We start from the raw sequence: 26,780 nt of genomic DNA, 5'->3' as shown, positions 1-26,780 counted from the left end.
CACATCAGTGTTCAGGCACAGGTGGGTTTACAGTCGTGCATTGCTGTAGGTGAGCTGTATACACTCATAATGATTTTGTAAACCTTTATGATGCACAAAACTATCCATATGCATTTTGAAATAGAGCAAATAGAGCAGATGTCCCATATGTGGGACACACAAGCCTATCACATGGTTCCTTCTTCTGTGTTGGACTCTGGCATGGATGCTTGGAAAAGTTTCAGCTTGTTTGGTTTCTGAAGAATTTCAATTGTTCATTTTTAAAAAATTCCACCCTCACGAAATCTAAAAATATGATAACTAAGCCATGAACCAACCCAACCTCTTCCAAGATGAATTGCAACATTGTAACGTTTCATTAGATACAATACATTATTGAACTACTCAATTAGTACAGTAGCAATGATTTCATACATGTGACCCTGGACCACAAAACCAGTCATAAGGGTCGATTTTGTGAAACAGAGATTTATACAACATTTCAAAGCTGAATACATAAGCTTTCCATTAATGTATGGTTTGTTAGGATTGCTGTTTTTATAACTATTTACAACTATGTGAAAATCTGGAATCTGAGGGTGCAAAAAAATCAAAATATTGAGAAAATCACCTTTAAAGTTGTCCAAATGAAGTTCTTAGTAATGCATATTGCTAATCAATAAATCAAGTTTTGATATATTTATGGTAGGAAATTTACAAAATATCTTCACGGAACATGATTTTTACTTTTGGCATAAAAGAAAAAATGTGTCATTTTGACCCATACAATACTTAACACTGGTTTTGTGATCCAGGGTCACATATGTATCATAGTTTAGCATTAAAGCATTAAAACATAGTAACAAGGTCTTTATATGCTTTTCCTGGTAAAAAGGTATCATTTGTAAACATCAGTTGACTTTATTGGTTAAGATAAACCAATAATGAAAAATAGCTCTAATTCTAAAGTCTAATTCATTCATTGATGCATCATTAAAATCTAAAGATGTATCTGTTAATATTTAATGCACATGAGCTAATATGAACTAACAATGAACTAACGATTTCTGGGTTTCTAACTGGTGTTTTTTTTTTTAAAAAGTAAGTTGAGTTTGGCTTGTGCAGAAGTAGATACTACCACTAAACGATCCCAGATCTCAGGTAGGTCTGTCTTGAAAGGGTAATTGTTTAAAATCAACTTCTTTATTGAGACTTTAATGAGATGTTCACACCTGTTCTGTCCGGATTGGTCAGACTCTGTGTTGGTGAGATCAGGTGCATCGACTGCTGAACCAGAGCAGAGCCGCTCTAATTAATCAATGTGCACATAAGCAAAGCTGGTCTTGGCTCTGCTTCTGTTCCATTAAAAGCTCAGAATCATTCTGATGTTGTGTTGTGAGGAGATGTGTGCAGTGCCCTGTCCAGGTGTGTCTGCTCTGTGCTGTAGTGTTTGACCTTGATCAGCGCTGTGTGGAGTCGCAGCAGTCACACACACGTCACAGTCACGCACTCTCACACGCCGCCTTTCCACACTTAACTGAGTGAATACGTGCGGCCCTCACGTCTGTTCAGTCGGTGAGGCGTACAGCAGGGGTTCACGTACAGGATGTGTTCAACCCCTTTCATGGTCATTAGGGTTTGCTCTGCTAGGACTCTGCTGAGTTTTATTTTAATACCAGCATTGTTTCTCTAAAACACCTTTGCTAGTAAATTTCACAAATAATCCTACACCAAATTTGTTTTCAGTGTATTAAAAATAAAGAAATAAATAAATAAATAAATATATATATAATAATATTATTATTATTATTATTATTTTATTTTTTTAATTATTATTTTTCAGGGTAGACTTATTTCTATTTTAACCTTAATCAAGTGCAATTGCATACAAGTGTTATTATGATGTTATGTTTTTTTGTTTTTTTTAAGCTTGAAAGTTTTGGTTTCATCCATTGGACTTTTAACAGATGGACAAAAATATTGAGAGAATATTAAAAAAATCTTGATTTATGGGTTGAGACAACATGAGTAACTCTCATTTTTGAGTGCGCTGTCCCTTTAACTGTTTGCATCCATTTAATACTCTGATGGCCTTTGCAAAACATGTTTTGTTTTGATAGGACTGATATGAGTGGAACAAGCCTGAGTTGGCAAATTTTGGGCCGTGACCTCCATTGTTCTGCAGTGTAAACACAGGATCAGATGTGCACGTGAGGTTAGGTTGATTCTTTCCACCTGTTGCTTTAGCATCATGCAGTGCTGTGCTGATGGGGGTTTCTCAGGGGAAAGCGAGGCGAGGATCTGGCGCTCGGATTGATGAACAGGTGTGAATCAGGACGGGCTGATATGCAGGTGTCCTCGTTCAAAACACGGTTAATGCCTGAAGGTCACATTCCTGTAGTCATCCGAGGGAACGAGGCTCAATTACTGTAATATCAGCTTGAACTAAAGGGATGAAAGTGAGCTTTGGGCTAGCGATTGAAGCACAGAACTGGTCTTTAAAGGATTAGTTTGCACAAAAATGAAAAATTATTTACTCAGCCTACTTATTGCATGTCATTCCAAACTTGAGTTTAATTCAGTTCAGATCACGTTTATTTGTGTAGTGCTTTTCACGACACACATCGTTGCAAAGCTGTTTCACAAAAAAGTGAAAGTTTCTACATTATATTTAGGAGTAGTTTACCAGCGTTGACTATGTGAAGGTGATATTAATGACATATAATCAAACAGAAATGGTTAATTTTACTTTTTTTGTCAAACAGAAAAGGACATGCTTTGAATGTTCATGCTGTTCATTTCTATACAACAACAGTAGAGAACAGGTCTGTTATCTTTTTAGGCCTTTTAAAAAAAACAAACAAAAAACAACAACAACAGCAACTAAAATACAGCATTTAAAAAAGTCCATATCTCATGCTAGTTTTGTTTGAGTAACAGACTGAAATTAAAATGTTTTTTTAAATTACATTTTTAGTAATTTTGCTATAGTTTTGTCTCAGGTTTTTTTTTGTAACATTTATGTATTTATTTATTTCAACTTAAACCAAATGAAAATGAGAAATATTGCCTTGGCAACTAGTTTAAAATAAGTTACTTTTTTAATTTATTTTATTCCAAGCAATGACAGTTTTTTTTATTTTTTTTATGGTTTATGTTTTGTTTTGGTTCATGATAATATCCCTGCATAGCAACTAAAGTGATCAAAGTGATTTTGAGGCCAGAGTATGAACCACAGCATGTTTGTGAAGACATGCAATGCTCTCTCATGAATATGTGTTTGCGTTTGTATTTAATTGTGAGCAACTGTTGCTTTTGAAGATTTCTCTTTTCAAAAACAGAACAATGCGTTTGACTCCTTGCTGACTCTTGTTGGCGCAGGTTAAGCTGCGTCAGTGGTTGTGTGAGCGTGTAGAAGTGTCTCGAGTCTCTCTGCGAGCCTTAATCAGCTCTGATGGGATTTCGTACGGCTGCTGCTGTCGCTCGCGTCTGCTTGGTCACGATGACATCATCTGGACCCGAGCGCCGGCAGCTGCCGCGCCGACCTTTGCTAATCTGGCCTCGTGCGAACCTGTGATGAGCGTCCAGATCGCCTCCCCTCGTGTGGTGTCCTCCAGTCCACACCCAAACAGCCGTGGCTTTCACTGTTCCTGAAGAATGTCGTCCTTCTTGTGGTTTAACACTGATGGGAGTTCACGAGCTGATTAAAGATTTCTGAACTGAGATCTTACAGAAACCGCAACCAAATCTAGGTTTGTACGCTGAAGATGTAAAGTTTACCTACTCGCTGTGAAAAAAGTGCACTTGATTGTATTGAATGTGTACTTGTAGTGTACTTCAAATCTTAAAGCATATTAGAAAAACTGTACTTAATGTGTACTCAATAAGAGTACGATAATTAATAAACAATTAATAAATGTTTGTCATTACACTTTTATTGATGTGTTCACTAAAGCAATTAGTTGTAAAAAAAAAAAAATAATAATAAAATAAAATGTAAAATAAAAATTTTGTCAAATAATATTTAATAAATAGTTTTTGAACTATAAACAACATAAAATGTCACCAGATTCATGTTCTGTCACGTTCATAAAACTGAATGCAATTTTAGTGCCACTTGCTTGACATTTCATTTCTGAAGTGCTGCGATTCACGCGACAGCCAGCGTAATAAAACAGCCAGATTTACTCTATAAAATTTAATGCACTTTTAGTGCCACTTCTCAGATATTTCATTTCTGCACTGCCATCATGGTGTAATAAAACTCTGGCAGATTCACATTCATCAGTTTTGGATAAAACTGAACATGCCTTTAGTGCAACACAACAGATATTTAATTTCCAAACTTCCATGAAACACACCACATCAAATATCATAAAATGTTTCCAGATTCTTGCAAACTGAACACACTTTTAGCACCACTCATGGACTCTGCAGGTGTTGCGAAATGTGCGAGAAGCATCGTAGTACAGTTACAGAAATGCCATAACAGGTGTGTTTTTTCCAGTGAGTCTGAGTTGGGAGGATTACGATCACAATATGAACACATCAGATACGCTCACCTGACCTTAGCTGTGAAGTGAAGCTGCGGGACAGTCATGTGTGTGTTGTGACCCAGCGTTCCTGTCTGAGCTTTGCTGATGAGGACAGATTATACATGGAGAGTGGTCTAAATCACTGCGTTCAGTGAACGAGCGATGAATGGCATTGCCGTTACTGCCTAAAGGGACGGACGAGGAGAAGAACATGTTATTATGTTATCTGTCGCAGAAAGAGCGTTTTCTTTGTGTCGTTTCTGAGAATCAGCACAGAGACGAGTGTAATATTTGCAGTCTAGAGTGTGTGTCATCGCATTTCTCTCTACCGTCTGGACGTCTGTAAATTTCCAGTCAGCGGTCTCGTGTACGGTTACCCAGCGCTTGGACCTCGGCCATTCACTTCCTGTGGGTTGAGGAAGTTAATGCAGTGAAACGGTGTGTGTTCGTCAGAGCGCAGCGCTGTAGTTCAGAGAATAGAGTTCAGATGATTCTCAGCTGTGGAATTTTCCTCTGATTTGCTCTCAGACTCGAGGGAGAGTCAGCGCAGTCGCTGTGATGTGTGTTGCTCATCTGTACTTCATAACGCATGTGCATGATTAATGAGCTCATGAAACCAGAGCCTGAGATGCTTCATCAAACACAACACACATGCTGTCAATGCAGCCTAACTTGTATTGATCCTGGATGATTCCTTTAATGCTGTCATCCGATTGCAGATCATGCTTTGTGACCTTTTGTGGTCCCTTACAAGAGGTAAAGAAATGTTATGTAATTGGACCGATTTCCTAATTTCCCAGCATGCATGCAGTCGTGCTCACAGAGAGAGTTTGTGTAGCAGAACATTGTGGCCTGCGGCTGTTGACAGCTTTAAATTGACATTCTCTGATATGCTTTTAGCAGTTTTACATCTGCTGTATGATTGTTTTGGTGAATCTGCTGCAGTGTCTGTGCATTACAAGCAAACTGTTGAGTTTTCACTAACCAGAATCTGCTGCTAGTTAGTAAAGTAGAAATGCAGTGACACAAAAAGCAAGTGATGACAGAACATATGAGTTGAAAATGAACTGATTTTGAACCACTTGCAGGACGATTCTCTGCGTTTAAGTTACGCTTATCAACATTAATAAGTTAAATAGAAGTTAAAATATAAATAAATGTAGTGCCGTTCAAATGTTTAGGATCAATCTGCTCACCAAAGCTGCGTTTATTTGATCAAAAATACAGTAAAAGTTGTAATATTGTGAAATACTTTTACAATTTAAACTAGCTGTTTTCTATGTGAATATCTGTTCAAAAAAAAAAAGTTAAAAATAACTTTAGTAAATAGTCTTTACTATCTCTTTTTATCCATTTAACACATCCTGGCTGAATTAAAGTATTAATTTCTTACAAAAAATTTTCATTACATAATATTTTTATTAAGATTATTTATATGATATGTATTCTTTATATTATTGTTATTTATATATAATTTATTAATAGTATTTTTTTTTTTTTATACAAACAGTGAGATGTAATAAGAAATATACTCTATAACCCAGATATCAGGATGACTGCAGGCCTTGATGATTTGTTTTGGTCAGAATGGTACATTATTACTTGTTCTTTCCTGTAGTTATAAAACAGCCCTTAACATGTTCATCTTGACACAAATGTGAGCTCGTGTCGAGCACTATGCTTTTTTGTGACTGATAAGAGGCTGCTGTTTATCAGACTTTGTCTCCTTGAGTTTTATGTCAGCAGTGTAAGAATCAAACTCTTTCAGAACGACTGCCGGCATCTTATCAGCATCTGCCTGCTGCACTAATGCATTCATTTTCAGTGCAGAGACGGATGGCAGCGACGTTTAAGCGCCCGCGCCCGTCACGTACGGCACACGCGCTCCTGTATGGAGACGGTACGTTCTGTGCCCGCTCGCAGTGAGATCACAGCTGATTCTAGTGAAATTCGTGCATGTGAACAAAGTGTTTCCTCACAGATGATGCAGAGCAGTTACACAAGAACAAATATATGCTACGTGCGACACGTTTCTTACCGATGCTGAATGCGCTGAAGCTTTATTAAAGATAAAGTTCAGCCAAAATACTTCTAATGAGTGAAATATGGTTGAAGTAAGTTTACTGACAAGCGTTTATGATGAACTAAAATATACTTTAATGTCATTCCTACTGAGGCTTGTGTGTCATGTATTTAAATTGATTTGAAATTGCACATGAATAATGATGTTGTCATTTATTACATGTCAGATATTAAGTTTAATATCAAATAACACACTACGGTTAAATATATCATTAATATTTTGTGTCAAAATAAGTGTACCTCTTTTATTCTTTTGTTTAAAACACAGCAAACGTTAACATTAAAATAATGATTTTAAAATGTACTTTAAAGTAAAACTTTTAATCTGACATTATTGTAAAGTGCACTTTTTAAAAACACATTCATTAGTGTTATTTTGCCTGCAAGTACATTTTTGTCTGAAGGTCTGAAGTGCACTACAAATGCACATTTAATACAAGTGCACTTCTTTTTCACAAGGGAACCAAAAACCGTTTGACCTACATCTGCTCAGCTGGCTTTGTCATCATCGTAACTGTAAACCGGTATTGACGTTTTTTCTTTGTATCTGGGATTTGCTGAATGTACAAGACTCTAAACTTTCTGACGTCAGCCCAGAAATGATGACAGATATCTTATTGTTGTGAAAGTTGTGAGTTTTGTATCTTCTGTAGCACAGATGTCTCATCTGTACTGTAGAGCGGCCGACATCCAAAGGTTTGATAAAACAACTGATGTCTGTTACCTCACATTTCCATCAGAATGACTCAGTTGGATTCGATCGGTCTGAACGAGCAGGAGCATGGAGAAAGTGTCCTAATGGAGTGACTGCTGTGATTTTTCCCTACGAGGAGATGTCAGTCAGAAAGGGAAAGTGAGAGTATCAGAGCGTAACCTTCAGACAGAGAACAAAGAGCCAAGAGTTTCCAAACTCCGACCGAACGCTGCCAGCCATCGAACTATCGCTTCATTGTGCTTTTATGTCCTTTTCTCAGCTCGAGGAAAACATTGAGTCATTCTGACTAATGAAAACACCCTTACTCAGAAAATCAATAAATCTGAATGGAAACGGACCAAACAGATTGGCAAAAACGCAGCACTTTTTCCAGACCGCATTATATATGTAAATAGCATGAATAAGAAAACTGCTCTTGTTCTATTTGTCCCCCTCAGGAAGAAAGTGGTTCATTCTGGCAGTATTTCTCAGTTGTTTAAATCAACACATTTTTCCTGGTGGTCTCAGACTGTGTGTCAGCACTACACCGTGAAACAGGATGAATGAACTGCTCACAGCAAGTATTTAATCTGACTTATTAGGTTATGCTAACTACATCTTTGAGTTAAGAGTTGCTTTTTACAAGAAAGTGCTGTTTCAGTCTTTCATCTTCAGAATTTCACATTTAATTCGGTCAGCGTGTTACTTGCTGTTTCTTTGTAATTAACAGAATCGCTCACAGAACAATGGAAATTTGCTGAAAATGTGCTCACCCTCAGGTCATCCAAGATTAGGATGAGTTTGTTTCTTCAGCAGAAATGTAGAAATGTGTCATTCCATCACTGTCTCACCAATGGATCCTCTGCAGCGAATGGGTGCCGTCAGAATGAGAGTCTGGTACAAACATCACAATAATCCACAAGTAATCCACACCACTCCAGTCCATCAGTTCACATCATGAGAAGACAAAAGCTGAAACAAATCCATCATTAAGACATTTTTAACTAAAATAACTAAAATAAAGTGCATAATCCATAATAACACTTCCTCCAGTTAAAAAGTGGTCTGGTCTGAATCAGGAGAGAAATCTGCACAGATCAAGCACCGTTTACAAGCCAAAACAGCTCTGAAGAAATATGTGGCTGGATTTTGATGAGGGGGACATTGACGGAGATGGACATCTTAAAGCGTCTTAATGATATACTTGTTTCAGCTTTTGTCTTCTCAAGATGTGAACTGATGGACTGGAGTGCTGTGTGTTACTTGTGGATTATTGTGATGTTTTTATCAGCTGTTTGGACTCTCGTTCTGACGGCACCCATTCACTGCAGAGGATCCATTGGTGAGACAGTGATGTTCAGCAAATGTTCTTTTTTGGAAGGACTGTTCCTTCAATTGTATAATTTCCTAGCAATGACTGAGTTCTGCACCATTGTTTGTGATTGTAAGCGGTTACACAGAGGGTTGAAACCAAGAAACAGAAGCAGTTAAACAAATGGAAGTGTTTGTGAATGACTATCATCAGACTGTCATTTGATTAAATTGCCTTCCATTGAAATGATTGAGATGAGGCTGATTAGCCGCATGAACACTGGGCGACCTCATTTGAGTGATTGCAGCAATTTTATTAATAACTGTATACAGTTTAACGACCGTGATAGATTGTCCCGTAATGATAAGGGGGTCGTTCACAAGAGCAGGTCAGAGGTAAAACACAGAATCTCCAGCTGTAAAAATGCAGCCCATGAACCGGGACGCATGAATCTGCGTTTTTTGACGTATGTTCTCTTCTGCTGCTCTGGCCTTTTTTAAATCGCCTCCTGTATTTAATGTAAGTGTTGACCTCAGGCTTGCGTGTGTTATGAGTTCTTGTGAACGGCATGTGAGTGTGTGTTGTGAAGCGATGGCTGAATGTGCACTCCTGACCTCCTCTCCCAGCCTCGAGAAAGGAAATGTCAGAGCAAACCGTCTACACTTAAAGCAGACACTCTCTTACAGCGCTGCACAAGATTGAGCCTGTTGTGTGTTGTGAAAGTTCCTCTAGATCAGGTAACTGAGCCCGGCGGGACGTCCTGTACTCGCTTTCACGCTGAGAGACGCTAAACCCGCCGCTGTCCTGTTTCTGTCCGGACGCCTCATTATTATTAGTTTGAAACGTTAGACACTGCTGGAATGTATTTCGAGCTCTGATGTGATATTTTCATTATTGGTCTGGATAATAATCAACTCCAGATGTGCCCTGATCATCATTGTGTTTCTCTCTAACTAGCCCGGACTGGTTTGGCTTTGACTCAGTATTTTGTTTGCAACACTAAGACACAAATACACACATCTATATCAAATGAGATCCAAACTGATCTGCTGTGAAAATGCTTTCATTACAGTATTGTTCATTACAAATCATATCGTCGGCATAAGAGTTTGAGTTAAAGGTTCATGTTCAAATTGTTTTAACCTCGGCCCGTCGGTTTAAATTTCCTACAAATGATTCTAAATGATCAGCAATTCAGCTGACCAGTGCAGTGAATGGGTGCCGTCAGAATGAGAGTCCAAACAGCTGATAAAAACATCCATCATTAAGACGTTTTTAACTAAAATACAAGTCCACAATCCATAATAACCCTTCCTCCAGTGAAAAAGTCCATCTCCTGTTGTCTCCCACATCAAAATCCAGCCACATGTTTGTTCAGAGCTGTTTTGGCTTGTAAACGGTGCTTGATCTGTGCAGATTTCTCTCCTGATTCAGACATTTTCACTGGAGGAGGCGTTATTAAAAAATGCGTATTTTTACCTGATATTTGTGCGTGGTGTATATTTATTTGTTTATTAGAGTATTGATAAGCTTGCTAAAGCAGCGTGCTGGTGCTAAACATAAAATCACAAGTGAGTCGAGTCTCCGGTGTGATGATACGGTTAATGTGCTGTGTGTGGTCTGCAACGTCACAAAAAATCTGTAATTAAATGGAGTGTGGAAACACATTTCTCAAGTGTACTGCCATTGAAAGATATGTTATTACACAGTTAATTAGGGTTGCACAACTTGTTCAGTAAATCACAGTGCAGATAGTTTAATAAACACTGCCATTCCGACAACAATATGATAAAAATCAAGGCTAAAAACAGTCTCTTCAGCAGCGCTTCACAATACAGTTTGTTTTGGCGTGTGAGGTGGCAGAGAATGGACACCGTAACAGATCAGCTGTGAAATCCTGTGTTATCTGCTGTGTTTCAATGGATATCGATGACATATAATGCTAAAATCTCTGAGGACTCTTGATTTGTTTATTAAAATAAAACAACACACTGAGGATGAACCGATCAGACGCCAGAGGAGAGAGAGAATTAACAGCAATGCACTTGCTAAGTTTTTCCCCCAGCGCTGCCAAAGTGTTTTGTAATATTAGGTAATGGAGATACTGAACTATTTGAACCATTTATAACCATTAAGAGCAATTAGGAGCACCTTACTCCATTTCTTGCCTGTCCTCTGATTGGTGTTTTAATGGGTTACCCAACCAAAAATGGAAATGTATTCATCACTTCTGCGTTGAACACAAAAGAAGATATTGCACAATGTCTGGAAGGGATGTTGAGATAAAAGCACCAAGTGGTCTATATGACAACAAAACAAATAACAGATCAAACTGCAGTTCACTTGTGTTTTGTGTTTTTATGCTTCAGTGACTCGTTCATGATCGTAGCTTTGTTGTGTTTTCATTTTCTGAGTTTGTTTTTCCTTCATAATTCATTTGATTGTCAAGACTGGATGTGTTCATGCAGAAACGGTGGCATGTGAACGCTTATATTCGTATTGTGTTAACCTCTGTTCTGGTCATCTTCCTCTCAGTCTGTTCTTTCTGTGCCGTCGCTATCAGTTTCTCCTGCCGCCGCTTTTGAAATAGTAACACTATCAGCACTCGTATGAGAGCACGACGCCGGTCATTTGCCACTGAGTTTCCAGAACAAGACACAGTCATAATAACTGCTGATATGAGCTCTGGAACCAAACAGATGTTGCTCTTGTGTCCATATTTAATAGTGCTCAATATCTATATTGTATCTATATAATATCTAGTCAATATCTATATTTTAAAATAAACTACTGGTTTGGATTTTTTTTTTTTTTTTGGAAAGTCTTTTCTGCTCACCGAAGCTGCATTTATTTGATCAAAAATACAGTGAAAACAGTAATAATGTGAAATATTTTTACTATTTAAAATAACTGTTTTCTGTGTGAATATCTGTTAAAATGTAATTTATTTCTGTGATGCGCAGCTGAATTTTCAGCATCATTACTCCAGGCTTCAGTGTCACATGATCCTTCACAAATCATTCTAATATGCTGATTTTAAATTGCATTAATCAGAAATCATTCCATTATACCAAGACATTTTAAATTGCAAAAATCTATTACTGTTTTACTGTATCTTTTACTGTAAGTCTTAAAGTTATTCTGAACTTTTGACACATGTATATTGTTTTTATACTTGGTTAATAGTTTCATCGTTGTACCATCATTTTTTTTTTTAAATTATGCCATTCGCAGTGTTTTATCCTGCATCCAGTTGGTTTGGTTCATGGCTTGGAAGTGTTTGTTGAGGAATGTTTTGAAATCCCTATGGAGAAAAGGATTGGGAAAAATACTTCCGGAGTCAAGGTCACTGAAGTGTGTTGTCTTGTGAGGGTAACCTTCATTTGAAGCCTCTTGTGTCCCCACACACACACACACACACAGATAAAGGGGAACATTTTGTGCAGCCTAGATCCACTTGATGGATACAGTAGAGCACCGCTGTCAATAAATACACTGAAGCTTAACCCAACTGTAGGAGAAATAAACTGTATGATAGCTATAATAGGATGAACATCATAAAAACACGCCCGGATCACGTTCCACCACAAAATCTATAGGAAAAAATACTTACGCGCTTAAAGATAATAATGCCTAACTAACGATAGCAATAACACTGTGTGTGTGTGTGTGTGTGTGTGTGTGTGTGTACTAGTACTAGTCTGTCATCACACTGATTTCCAGCAGCTTCATGTGGATCTCCATCACTGTCATGTTTGGATTCCAGCTGTCGTGTGATTGATGGATGCGGTGCTGCACGGCCTACAGGTGTTCCCACAACAAAGCCATCGATGACTCGTGTGATGTGTTCTCGTTCAGTGTGTGTGTGTGTGTGTGTGTGTGAGGGACGCAGTGAGATCGATATGAATGGAGGCTCTTTATTTTAGAGGAATCACAAACATGACTCAGCCTGTTGTTGCTGATATCGACGCTGTCTTGAAGAACAAAGATAACGTTACCACACAAAGAAATACAAACGCAGCTCCCGTCCCTCTTGCACAAAAGGTTATTCGTTATCACGGATCAAGATGACTTTTATAGGAACCCATGAGGCACACGAGAAGTGTGTTTTTGTGGAAGTTGGGAAATATTTAACCTGTAATCGCGTCTTCTTTCTCACCTCAGGCTGTGCTGCTGATAGTTTGGTGTCAGATGTTTCCTCATGGAAAAAGCTTCCTACTTTTTCTACGTTATTGATTTTTAACAGATTAGAATGTTTTTCTGCCCATAAGAAGCATCTGATCGTCTGATCACGTGTATATTTGCGCTCCAGTCAAGTCACGTCAGCTGTATTTATATGCACTTGATACTATAGATGGCAACTTACAATAGAAAACAATAGAACAAGAAAAAAGCTGCTGACAATAGAAAGCAGCTTTACAATACTAAATATGAAGAAAACAAAAAAACTGTGTCAGCGTTCCTTTCAATTACAACTGCAACTTCTCTTTCAGCTTTTGCGGACATCTGTATGGAAGACAGTTTCCACCACGGAATAAAAAAACTAAAAACTTTATCTCACAATTCAGACGTTTAGCTCACAAAAAAGAGTTTAGATCTCACAGTTCTGACTTTTCTTTGCAGAATTGCGAGATATAAATGTAGAGTTTAGAGTATAAACTCAGAATTCTGACTGATTTTCTCATAATTTGAAGTTTACATCTCACACTTCTCACTTTGTTCTCTTAGAATTCTGAGTTTGAATACAGCAATTCTTTTTTTTTCATCTTTCATAGAATAAAAGTTAAAAAAATGAAATGCAACTTTGCAATTCTGCATTTTTTTCTCACAATTCTTGTTGATATCTTGTAATTCTTACTTCAGAATTCAGATTTGTCAGATAAAAAGTCACGACTGCTTTATTTTTATTTATTTTTTATCTTGTGGTGGAAACAGGCTTTTGTGCATTTGACCTTGATGGACTGAGCTAAAGAAATGAGTTTCCCCATCAGAGAAGGCGGAGCTCCAGAGCCACACCTACTGATTACACAATCGCATGGACCAATGATCATTTGAAAGTGCTGGAGTGAATTTTTCTGTAAAAGTTCGCTTTAGGAAGCTGTTTCAACTTTCAAAACGAACGTGTTTGGCCTGAGTTTGTTCAAAATGATGTTGTTCCAGTCTTTGATTTCACGTATAGTGTGCATGTGTTCCTGCATGGCCTGTGTTTGTTCTAATGAAGCTGCTGAGAGCTGGTTCCTCCCCGTTTGAAGCTCTATAACATCAGCGCTGCTTATGTAAGAGCATGTGGAGCCGAGCCAAGACCATTTGAGCCTGGCTTTAATCAGACCCCAGTACGAGTTTCAGGGAGGGTCGGACGAGCGCAGGTCTCAAAAGCACACGAGCGATGTCGGATTTGCCGTCGTGCGCCGCTGAATGCTTTCAGAGAGACACTGCCACAAAACATCCTGCCATCAGCAGATCCACACGTCGTAGACATTGGATGAAGAATGACCTTGCGAGGGCGGTGTGTGTAATGATGGGCGTGCAAATGACCTGGTGGTGATAACAAGAGCTTCAGAGACGTCACACTCATTTTTCATTAAACTGACACCACTTCTATTATGAGCGAGTTTCTGAATTAATACGTGCACATGTTTTAATTAGGGGTTTGCAGTGTTTGCATGTTATTGTTTTGTTGGTGTAAACAGTGATGTAACCAATCCACAACATGTCAGAGCAAACTACACCTGAGAGAAAGATTTCCCAACGTGGAGCACGGCGATATTTATTATTTAGTATTTACATAACACTATTTAGTCTCATGTAAATACCTTTCAACAAATTCATAATGTTCACTCCAGGTCTAAATGTCAGGAAAATGAAGCGTGGTGTCTGCGCGTTTGATTTTGCACCGTGTATTTCATGCACATTTAGCGTTGGATGAGTGTGAATGGAGCCCGGAGTGGTTTATATTCCTCTTCATTATGATCTCTTTCCTTTCTACCAGATCCAGACCTTCAGCGTTTCTTCTTCTTCATCCGGCGCTGTTTACTTCTCTGCTGGGATGAAAGAGCACTTGTTGATGTTTCCATGCTTTTTGGACCAATGTTGTCATTAAACGAAATGCCAAATACCGTTCAGGTTTTAATATTTCTAAACTATCATAATGAGAACTCCGGCAGAATATTTTACGTAACTTGAGGTTTGTGTGTCAAGGGACTCGAAAGAGTGCCGTCCATTGTCTAGTGTCATTTACAAACCTGATGCAGTCTGCATGTGTTTATGTGTGATGTGTTTATTCCATTGGCCGCTGGAGGTGAGAGTGATGTTCGCCTCATGTTTAATATCAGCTGCATTAATTCATGCCCTGAATGTTGTCAAAGACTCAATCAATCATTGAGGTTTGTATTTTTCTGACTGTTTCTGTGTGGTTTCTCCTCCGAGTCAGGTTTCGATGACTCACCTAGTAAAGCTTTCCTTTGCAAACATCATCTAATAAGAGAGATTTACTCTGCTCTGAGAAGAGTTTTTGGGATTTGACGTTTGAAAAATGATCATCATTTCCTTGCATACCATCTCCCTAACTGTTTTTGTGATGTTAGATTGGATTTGTCACTGGCTTAGAGTCTCTGGAATGAATGGATGTGGTTTGGCGTGGGTTCAGCAGTCCGGTCTGGGCAGTTTAGAGTTAACTAGCGTTGAAGCGACTGGCCCGTACCGCTCTCGACCCCCAGCGGCGCGCTCTGATTGATCGCACATGTGTTCCTGTACATTCCTTCTTCTAAACATTCAGCCGTACAATAACACTATGAAGCAATGCACAATAAAATTCTGTCCAAAAACATACGTAAACATCTCTTTTTACAACAAACAGAAATAAAAACACCAGGATATAAGTACTATACCAAAGTTACTTTTTAAATCGAAATATGTAAAAATTAAAACTTTACACATCATGCACATGATTTGCATGAATGCCAAAGGATTCATGAAAATTTCTTAAAGGAATATTTTAGCTAAAAATGAAAATTCACTGAAAATGTGCTCATCCTCAGGCCACCCAAGATTAGGATGAGTTTGTTTCTTCATCAGATTTGTAGAAATGTGTCATTCAATCACTGTCTCACCAATGGATCCTCTGCAGTGAATGGGTGCCGTCGGAATGAGTCCAAACAGCTGATAAAAACATCACAATAATCCACAAGTAAACCACACCACTCCAGTCCATCAGTTCACATCCTGAGAAGACAAAAGCTGAAACAAATCCATCATTAAGGCGGCACCCATTCAATTCTTGCCATTTTCTTCTTATTTTCTAACTTAGGAAAACTATTTAAGAATGTTTTGTATTCCTAACAGTACTTGAATGTTCTATTTTCTTTTTCCACTGATCTTAAGACAAAACTTAAAATTCTTGAAAAAAAAAAAATTGTAAGTAATTTCTTAAAACATTGAATCTGTTATTGTGTGCACTTTTTTCAGATAACACTGATGCTTCTCATTTTATTTTTGAGAAAAAGATATTAAGATATTAAAAAAATATATTTTAAAAATATTTGAGAACATTTTAAAGAATTACACTTCTGAAACATCTAAAACTAGAATTTATGTTGGTTATTACACTAGATAAATAGCTATTGTAAAACACAGTCTTAGGTCAGTGTGTGGCAACTAAAGTCAGTATCTATGTTTTAAATCTTTACAGTACCACACAATAATGATGCTTTCAATGTTCCAATGACAGAAACACAATAGCTGTCCCATATGTGTATACTCTTGATTTTGTCCCACACGTGCGTCAAGCACAAAAGCGCTACCATATGGCTGATTCCCTGACAAGCCTTTAGGTTCCTTCCTTCAATCTTGAGAAGTCTGTAGAGCTTGTTATGTGTCATTTTGTAATTACCAGCTCTCTGTGCCGGGGGCGATCCTGAGCTCGAGCTGCCGTGTTCCTCTAGGTCGCCGTAATCCTTTCGAATTTCTCCCATTTGAGCCCACCGTGTTTCTTCATCTAACGTGTTTTAACAGTGCCGGTCCCAGGATGTTCAGTTTAACCCTTTACTACAACTCCAGCCTTTAGCTAAATCACTGTTCAAGCTGTTCAAATGAAGCAATGAGCCACAAGAGGATGTGTGTTTCACCACTGATGGTTTAATCACTGTAACACACAGCCTGTAATGCCTCATTACTTCATATACACCAATAAACACACACGTTTTGAACAGTTACAATTATTAAAAAACTCATGATGATAAAGGAGGAGGCGATAAGTGATTATCTTTACGAATGAATCATTGAATAATTCACTAGACCAATTCATTCAAAACACAGATTCAACTAAGTATGAACTATATAGTATGAATGTAAAAAAAAAATTTTTTGTTAGTGGAGCAAAAACTTACAAAGTAACCTGCAATATTGTCTAAAATGTAAGTCATGACACCCTAACTTCTTGTTTGTGTACTGATGGTTCAACTTGTCCAGTGCAAGACTTGACATTAAGTAGCATTTAATTAAGTAATCTGAGTACTTTTTGCATGCTGTTTCATAAAGACTGTTAATGTGCACATACTACTTAATAGTACTTTTACTATATTATTACTTGTCACAACGTATGCATATTTAGATGCAGCCAAAAATCTGCCTTTATGAGTGAGTCACTGAATGATTCACTCAACCGATTTGTTCGCTGAAGGTTTGAAATTATTTTCATTATCTGAGCAAAAACTGACAAAGTAACTGGCAATATTGTGTCAAAAATGTGAGTTGCTCAATCTTAACCTCTTGTTTGTGTAGCGGTGGTTGAACTTACAGCTTGACAAACACAGTATTTTTGTGGAGAACTCCTGTTTTAGTGTTGCTTGCACAGGGAAAGCGTCTCTCTGCTTTTAGAAGGCGCTGGAAAGTCAAATGCATCTTTATGATATTTACATCCTGGAAAAAGGTTCTGGTTACCTAAATGCGTGCGCTTCATAAGGCTCCGCTGGTGACGGTGAGACGCGGCTGACCCCCTGCTCCTCCGTCAGTTTGTTTTCCCAGCACAGATATAGTCCTGCAGAGTGTATTTGAGGAGATAATGACATTAGCTGTGCTAAAATCGTGCCTGTGTATATGAGAAGGTCTCGGCTGCATCACTAATGTGGGGACAGTAGCTCAGTGTTGATTGTACACATACTGGAGTCTGAAAGGCAATGCTGTGTTGACTGAAAATGCATAACTGGTGTTTGGAGTGTCTAATAAGATTAGTGGCATGTGTATGTGTCATTATGTATGGCTGTGGTTTCACAGTGCTTGGTTGGTTGGGGTTAGTACTGCATCTCCAGCAGACGACATATAGCGTGAGTGAGTTCACCGACAGCCTCCGTGTGTGCGCAAGACCAACAATGCTTGTCAGTCACTGGGTGTCACAAAGCCTTGGGCCTGTATTCAGGGAAACTGTGGTTATGTTGGGTTGGGACACAAACGTGTTTGAACAGGAATAATTCGTTTTCCCAAGAGGGTGAAGATGCTTCTTTAATCCATTTCTTAAACCCTCACGGAGGGAAGAAGTGTAAGTGTGATCGCGCAAATCTCTCCTCTAGAGTTATAAATGAGGTCTCAACAATGTCTCAAAGAATGCTCAGATTTATGAAGATGCTAAAGTCTGCAATTAAAAGGTTTCAATATGAAGGAAGACATTTCTCATCAAATGATGTATTGCATTAATTTATAGGTCTGTTACTGCATGTCAACAGTTTACTTTAATTCCAAATAATATATAAAAAGTGATAGTGATATTTTAGTATCAGAAACAATGATATAGTTTTTATTAATATTAAATATTTTTTGTATTTTTTATTGTTTGCACTTTCAGTTGACACTTTCATTTGTCTTAGTTAAAAGTTGTATTATTGCTGTGTTTTTAGCATAAATATCTATATGATTTTTATTCATTTTTATTATAGTTGTATCATTTTTAAGATTTTTTTTTCTTTTAGAAATAAAACATTTTTTTTTAATGATAAATATTTTATTTCAATATTTTTTTAATGTATGACTGCACCTGTTATATAACGTTATGCATGATATTAAGACTTGAATTACAATATTTTGATATTTTTGGAGGGCAAAAAGGTGATACCAGGACAAAAAAAAAGTCTCACTGAAAGAAGGATGTTCTCGAAAAGTAAAAGTAGTTTGGTGTGATTTTTTTTTTTATTATTATTCCTAAAAATATGATTAAATAATTTTGTTAAAATTGTAAAAAAAAATTATTTTAATATTGTAAAAAAAAAAAAAATTCAAGTCAAGTCAAAAACTTCAAAAATCAAGTCACGTGTTGCAACATTAAATGACAAGTCAAGGTTAGTTTAGGTTGTAAAACATCTCCCAGAAACTGAAAAATAATTAGCACGACACTTTTAGAAGCAATTCAGTTTTTCAAAGAGCACATTTCTAAGAACTCGTCATGTGTTCCAAACTAGATTTTTTTCTCTTCTTTATCTCAGACACTCTTATGTGTCATTCACCATATTGCGTCCATTGTGATTCTGCTGAGAGAAACATCTTCACACGCAGCGTCAGATGCAGGGCTCGGCCTCTCTCTGTCCCTCTGCTGTCACTGGAGACATAAACACACACACTAGTTTTCCCAGAACTCATTGAATGTGGGATTCATGGCGCTGGAGCCGCTGTCTCTGAGGAGTTTCCACCCTTCTCACACGGCCGAGAGGCCCAGCGCTGCTAAATCAAGCCTTTCATTCCCACCAGAGGACAGAAATGGCCTTGTTGCCAGGTAATTGCTCGTCTGCAGGCCGATCGCGAAAAGGTTTTCGAAAGCCTACGTTTAGAATGGGATGTAATTATGAGACAGCGGAAAAATATGATTAGGTTAGGGTGTTTCATGTACAGTAAATGGTGAAATTCTTGCGCTTGCAACCGTTATGCAGGTTCTTATCTGTTTTAATGGTTTTTTGAGTGCTAATTGCAGGCTGTCATCTGCCAGAATAAGCAGTGAGTCACGCTCGACGAGGGCGGATGTGCGTCATAATTCACGACATTTAAAATCTAAACGTAGGGCAAGACGCTACAGGTGAATATGGTAGAAGATACTGATCTCCATACTTTCCCCAGCTGATGAATCGCTGTACATTAAAACATTTAGTTATTTTATGTTACAAATATTAAAAAAAATATTAGCAAGTAAATGTGTGCTAATCTGCATACATTTCCAGAACAGAAACGTGAACCTTGGATAAAGCCAGACTAGAGCTTTTGCATAGACATTTTCGATATCTACTATTATTATTTTATAAATCAAAATCTTCCAGATGTTGTTTGAACAAACCCCTCTGTTAAAAACAGAATGTAAATAGGAAGTAACTGTAGGGTCTGGTGTGTGTAAGTGCTGCTAAAGAGAAGATTTCAACTCACAGCCTTTAATAACACGTGTTGTACGTCTACAGATGCAAACAGATAAAGTGTAATAACATAAACACCTAAATGTGCATCTGGATGTTTTCTTTCCGTTAGTCTGATAGACGACGTTATGGAAGCAAAACGACATCTCAAAATTAACCAGAAAAAGCAGTGGTTTTGCCTGTAGCGTCTCACATTAAGTGTACTTGTTGTGCAAGAGCTCATTGGAGGTCAATGCAAGTTCCCCGAATCCTCAGAGTCTTTCTTCTCTGTTTATTTCCTCTCCAGACTCGCAAACTGACCAAAGTGGAGCGGCAGCGCTTCAGCGAGGAGGTTGAGATGCTCAAGGGTCTTCAGCATCCGAACATTGTGCGCTTTTATGACTCGTGGAAGTCCACTGTGAAAGGACACAAGTGCATCCTGCTGGTCACGGAGCTCATGACCTCCGGCACCCTCAAAACGTGAGTCTGACCCTCATCTCAGGATCTGGCATCGTTTACTCATCCTCACGTCCGCACCTGTACGAGTTTCGTTCTTCTATGAAACCAGTGACAATATTATTTGGAATGTTGCTTTGGGTCCCATCGACTCCTAGAGTGTTTTTGTCCATACTAGTGAAGTCAATGACATGAAACTGTTCATTTGTCCAGTTTCTTCAGAATATCTTCATTTAAATTGTATGCAGTGTTGACATAAATGATGACAGAATTTTCATTTTTAAGTGTACCGTTTCTTTAATTCCACTTTTTTTGGCAGAAATGATTTTAAACATTGATATATTTCCTGATTTCTTAGTTATCTAAAGCGTTTTAAAGAGATGAAGCCGAAGCTGCTGCAGAGGTGGAGTCGTCAGATCCTCAAAGGACTTCACTTCCTGCACACGCGCGCTCCTCCCATCATCCACAGGGACTTGAAGTGTGACAATATCTTCATCACGGGCCCCACGGGGAGCGTGAAGATCGGGGACCTTGGACTGGCCACGCTCAAGAGAGCGAGCTTCGCAAAGAGCGTAATAGGTGAGTGATTGTCAACTTCACGCTGTATTTCTCACTAATGATTGATCTTCTCAGATCTTCAAACTCATTGCGTTTCGAGATTCAAATTAAACATTAAATTGTACATTTGAATATTTCACCTTTAGCCATTAGGAAACTTGGGGTCCTTGAGGTCATTTCCCCATCCTGAAATACAGTATATCTTGAAAGATATTGAAAAACACCCAAAAACAAAGTATCAGTGTGGTATGTTTTTGTGTCGTCTGAGACAAAGTTCTGTTTTGTTTAACAGGGACGCCGGAGTTCATGGCTCCAGAAATGTACGAGGAGAAGTACGACGAGGCGGTGGACGTCTACGCGTTTGGCATGTGTATTCTGGAGATGACCACGTCAGAATACCCGTACTCAGAGTGCCAAAACGCAGCGCAGATTTACCGCAAAGTTACCAGCGTGAGTTTCAACCTGCTCTTTCACTGATATCACTATGATTTAGTGTGATTAATTACTCAATAATTTCATGATTTTGGGGTTCCTCTCTAAAAATATTGGTGCACTTCTGTTCAAACTTTTAGAACAGTCAGAACATTTTTTAATGGTTTTATTCAGTAAGGAGGCATTGCATTGATCAAAAATAACAGTAAATATAATTTATAATGTTTTTAAAAAGTGCATTAGTTCATTAAATGTCTGAAATCTGTAATCATTCCCACTTTAAATAAATAAACATTAACTGAAGTAAAATACTACAGTTATTTTATTTTAGATAGTTGCTAAAGAAACATTTTTTCATTTAGTAAAATAATAAAAAAATATATATAGACATTTTTAATATTACAATGACAAATTAAAATAAAACATAAAAGCAAAAACTATACAAATAACTCAAAATACTAAAATAACAGAATATTTATATTGAAAAAAATCTTTTGAACTTTCAAATCATCAAAGAATTCTAAAAAAAAATAAAATGTCACAGTTTCCAGAAAAATATTGTGCAGCACTACTGTTTTCAACATTAATAACATTTCTGATGATAATCATAAATGTTTGTTGAGCAGCAAATCAGCATATTAGAATGATTTCTGGAGGATCATGTGACACTGAAGACTGGAGTAATGATGCTGAAAATTCAGCTGCGCATCACAGAAATCAATTACACTTTAACAGATATTCACATGTTTTAAATTCGAATTATATTTCACATTTTTTCACTGTGTTTGGTCAAATAAGTGCAGCTTTGGTGAGCAGAACAGACTCTTTTAAAAAACAAAATATGCAAGATTGTTTTAAAAAGGTCCTGTTGTTGTGCATATGTTTTGAATATGCATATGCTCGTCCATATGTCTGAATTTAATCTCTCACACACACGGCTCTGAAATGTTTAGCCCAGCATGGAAAGTGCTGTAAACATCCTCTTTCCATCCTTCTCTCATTCTGTTGCTGCATGTCCTCATTTCCTCTCATTTTCTGAAGAGCTTGCTGTGAGTCGTCTTTGAGCAGATCTTTAAGACTCATGGTTTGTTTGATTAGAGCAGAGTTTGTATCCTGTTTTTAAGGGCTCGTCTCATTCTGGGTCACACGTTCACAGAGAGGTCAGCGTGTGAGGGGCGCAGTATATTCGGTTGTCTGCTCCTTATTGCATTTGGAAACTTTACTCTAAATGACATCAGCATGTGTTTACAGCATCTTCCTCAGACAGATCTCCTCAATGTAAACCAATCAATCAATACAAACCTATTCTGAATCGGGTCTTTATACGTAAAAGAGCATTCCTAAGTATCTCTGTTCAAAGAAGACTTGTTAAAGTAACGGACTGACTGTTTTTACCCACAGAGACCTGCTGTACAACACGAACTACAATAAACTTCAGCAGGCGCAATGTTTTGATTCTGCATGTCAGAAAACACGTTTATGACGTTTTTAAACGAACAGCTGAAGTGGACACGCACTTTACGTGGATGACGCCAGCGCTTTGGGTTTGTGGGTTCGCTCAATGATGTGTCTTGAATGAAGGAAACAAAGCCTGCTCTGAAAACGCTCGCTGAGTGTTAATGACAAAGCCAAGGAGCGCAAGTGTAAACGGGACGGGCGCTCGGCCAAAACTCCCATGAACTCTGTGCTTTACGGCGCTCGCGCTCCACAAATATTACACGAGTCTGGAGGGAAAGTGAACAGCTCCAGCTGTAATTCAGTTCTGCGAAATCACAGCTCGACCTCACATTACTGAAGACAAATAACAGGCGTGAATCTTAATATGATGGAGCAACACGTAAGTGTTGTGAAGTGTATTTTTGAAGACTAAAATGTTTAATTAATACTATTACGTGTTAAAGTGAGTTCATGGTATCAATAAATGTGCGTAGATGCTATTATTAATCTTTCATTATTATTAGTTAATATATCATAATCCTTAAAAGTGACTCCTACAAGGAAGCATATGGAAACTTGTTTCCTCCATGGGATAAAAAATATAGTGACTTTGTCTCACAGTTCAGAGTTTTAATTACAATTTTTTTTATTTATTTATTTTTTTGCATTTCAGACTTTTCTCAGAAATGCCAAAAAAAGCTCACAACTGCAAAAAAGTCGTCAAAATTGCAGTAAAGTCCCACAATTCTGACTTTGTTCTGCCATTTTTCTGGCATTTCTAGAAACATTTTTTGTATTTTTTTACAATTCACATTTTTTCAGAGAAAAAAAAATATAAAAAAGTTTGAATGGCAAGATAAACTCGCAACTGCGAAAAGTAAAAATTGTGAAAATGTGAGTATTCTGAGAAAAAAGTAAGAATTGTGAGATTTTTATTTTTTTTTTAAAAGAAAAAGGCTGAGTTGTGAGATATAAACCCAGTGTAGCAAGAAAAAGCTCCCATAGCTGTAGGGTCTTGTGCTTCAGCGTCAGTAATGAATCAACACTGTAACCTTTTCAAAACACACAGGCCTGCATTGAATCGATTTGCTTTGAATGGTACTCTAGGAACTGTCGTGCTTTCGTGTAACTGACTGTGATTAGATTACCTCTGACAGAATAATCTAATCCACATTGGAACATTAGATTCATTGGTGGCATTATTAAAACATATTAAGCCTCTTAGACTGATGCTTTTCTCAGACTCTGACATTTGTGTGGTTTCAGGGTATAAAGCCTGACAGTTTCTACAAAGTGAAAGTGCCCGAGTTGAAGGAAATCATTGAGGGCTGTATCCGCATGAACAAGGATGAAAGGTACTTTATTGATTTTCCTCTTTGAAAATGTTCTTTCTGCTGCAGAAGCGGTCGGTGATTTCACACATTCACCAGTTGTTATTATGCACAGTAATAGGATGCTGAGAAATATCAGCAACCGATTATGATGTCATGCTACAGAGCTGACACACCTACTCATTAACGTTCATTTCTCACATTGAGTTTGTGTGGCTTCGTGTCTCATATCTCATGTGTAGATACACCATCCAGGACCTGCTGGAGCACACCTTCTTCCAGGAGCACAACGGCGTTTACGTGGAGCTGGCGGAGGAGGACGACATGGTCAAATCCAGCCTGAAGCTCTGGCTCCGCATGGACGGCACCAAGAAGCTCCACGGGAAGTACAAGGACAACAACGCCATCGAGTTCCTGTTCGAGCTTTACAAAGACGTGCCGGAGGAGGTGGCGCAGGAGATGGTGAGCTTCACTCGCGCACGACCGGATCTCACGTCTTCCCGTCAGCTCTTCATATGTGTTTCTTGAAGGGATCAAAGGTGTGGTTGCGTTTCTCATCTGCTCTGCCGCTTTAAACACTGAACGCAGATATTCCCCTCAGGCATCAACAAAGCGTCTGTGTTCACAGAAGAACGTAAATGTGTGGCTTGAGTTTTACGCGGCATTGATATTCAATCACCCAGAACTATTAAAGAATTATGTGTATCTTAGTAACACGCCTGTATTTACTGTACGTGTTAGCACAACACAAGGGGACAAATCTTGCAAAAACATCCAGATTACATTTCATATCATAAACTAATGGAGGAAAAAGGCTTTTGCATTGCAATATTATTTCAATGACGGTTAAGCACATTGATTCTCACAAGCATAATGTGTTTCCAGATTCTTTCCTTTTGAGTTTTCAGTGTCAGTTTTCATGATTGTAATGTTCCAAGACATTTTACTTTTGAGTTTTAGCAAATTCCCTCATTCTAATGTCAGTTCTCATTACTGTAATATAATATTTGATGTGTTTTTTTGGAATTGGTCATAAGAATTGAGAAATGTGCCTTACTGTCATGAAAATCATGTCAAAATCTTCATAAATTAATTTTTTCTACCTTTTTTTGGCAGAAAAACTATTCAAACTTGTTTATTATGTTTTTTTTTTATCTATTTAAAAATAAAAATATTACATAACTTAATTATTAATGCTAATAAGTAAACAGTACATTAAAGCATGGGTCCTTAAAATATTGTTCTATTAAGTAAAAAGTCTGAAAGAACCCTAGTGAAAAATAAATATACTAAAGTGTATTTAAAATCCATTTATTTTATGCTAAATATACTACAAATACATTTACATATTACTGCTAAACTTGTGTGGAAATAGTGCTGAAATTCAACTAAAGATTTACTGAAGTATATTTGATTGTGCTAAAGTATACTTTAGGTACGCTTTATATATCTTGCATTTAGAGACCGATATTATTTAAATACAATAGTGACATTAAAACATATTTTAGGCTTAAAAATGTGCATTGTGCACAAGTAGTATGCCAAATAAAGTTTAATGATAGTTTTTATATCAGGTAGTCTCAAGCGATATGTCAGTATGTTCATAGATTTGAACTATACTTAGTGTAAAATAAATATATTTTAAATACATATTACTTTTTTACTAGGGAAGACGTGTTATGGAAACAAAAAGGGCCCAAAATCTCAAAATTGACCAGTGCCTGAAGAACAATGCTTTTGCACATAGTTTGCACATGGTTTTTTTCATAATTTTAATTACAATTTTTTGGGCTAAAATGTAATGCAAAATTTTTTAAAGCTTGATTTTCTTTGTTTTTACTCCGTTTTTCCAAGGTTTCCTCTGTGACCTTGACAGTGCTGGTGATTTCCAGCAGTCTGTCGTCACTCTGTGTAGATTACTGTTCTCTTCCTGTGTCAGTAATGTGGGGACGTAACTGAACTCTTGACCTTCCCAAACACACCTGAGTGTGTATCTGCTGGCTCACGCGCCTCACCGATCACTTCAGGCCGTGTGACCCTGCGCTGTGTTGCATAACATTTTCAAGGGCATAACTTTTTAATCATCGGCTGGAAATGTGAGAGCGGGGCCAAACGAGGAAGAGGGTCACGTGACCGGCGATAGAGCGGCTTCAAGCGCGTGTTGTGAAACTGGAGCCTTTCTCTTGTCCAGACTCAATCCCGCTCTTTATTAGGCCGGACCTTCACAATTCATCTTTTATCTCTCAACGTGTCTGCTTTTCATCAAGAACAAATTTATCGTCAGGTCACATCGACGGAGGGTTATCACGTAATTTGAGTCGCTGATGTGCTGATAGAGTCACAACACAACATTGGCCTACATTGTTTCAGTGGAAACACACTGTTCCAGAGCTGGGTGAAGCGTTATTGAGATCTCCAATTTCATAAACTTCATGCCACAAAAAATTAAGACTTAGGTTGCCTAAGAATGCAGAATTTGTTGGGATCAATAACAAAGGCACAATGCTACATAAAAGGACTCGCTTAACCAATTAAAAAAAAAAACGGTTTATTTCTTCATCAGATTTGTTGTAGAAATGTGTCATTCCATCACTGTCTCACCAG

General features: G+C 37.8%; 1 protein-coding gene across 2 annotated transcripts in view; it reads left to right on the top strand.

The window, feature by feature from the left end:
• The window catches only part of wnk4a (WNK lysine deficient protein kinase 4a), a 53,782-nt gene that overhangs the window by 1,035 nt on the left and 25,967 nt on the right, over positions 1–26,780 (top strand). For both annotated transcript variants that reach the window (XM_051123734.1, XM_051123732.1), the window contains exons 3-7: positions 20,270–20,442; positions 20,777–20,997; positions 21,269–21,426; positions 24,112–24,200; positions 24,419–24,638. In XM_051123734.1, the coding sequence (XP_050979691.1) occupies positions 20,270–20,442; positions 20,777–20,997; positions 21,269–21,426; positions 24,112–24,200; positions 24,419–24,638 (861 nt within the window). The remainder of the gene's footprint in view (positions 1–20,269; positions 20,443–20,776; positions 20,998–21,268; positions 21,427–24,111; positions 24,201–24,418; positions 24,639–26,780) is intronic.

Source organism: Labeo rohita, chromosome 12, assembly GCF_022985175.1.
Source record: "Labeo rohita strain BAU-BD-2019 chromosome 12, IGBB_LRoh.1.0, whole genome shotgun sequence".
In the NCBI taxonomy this organism is placed as follows: domain Eukaryota; kingdom Metazoa; phylum Chordata; class Actinopteri; order Cypriniformes; family Cyprinidae; genus Labeo; species Labeo rohita.
Note: the sequence above shows the minus strand (reverse complement) of the source record. Positions and strands in the feature narration are given on the sequence as shown.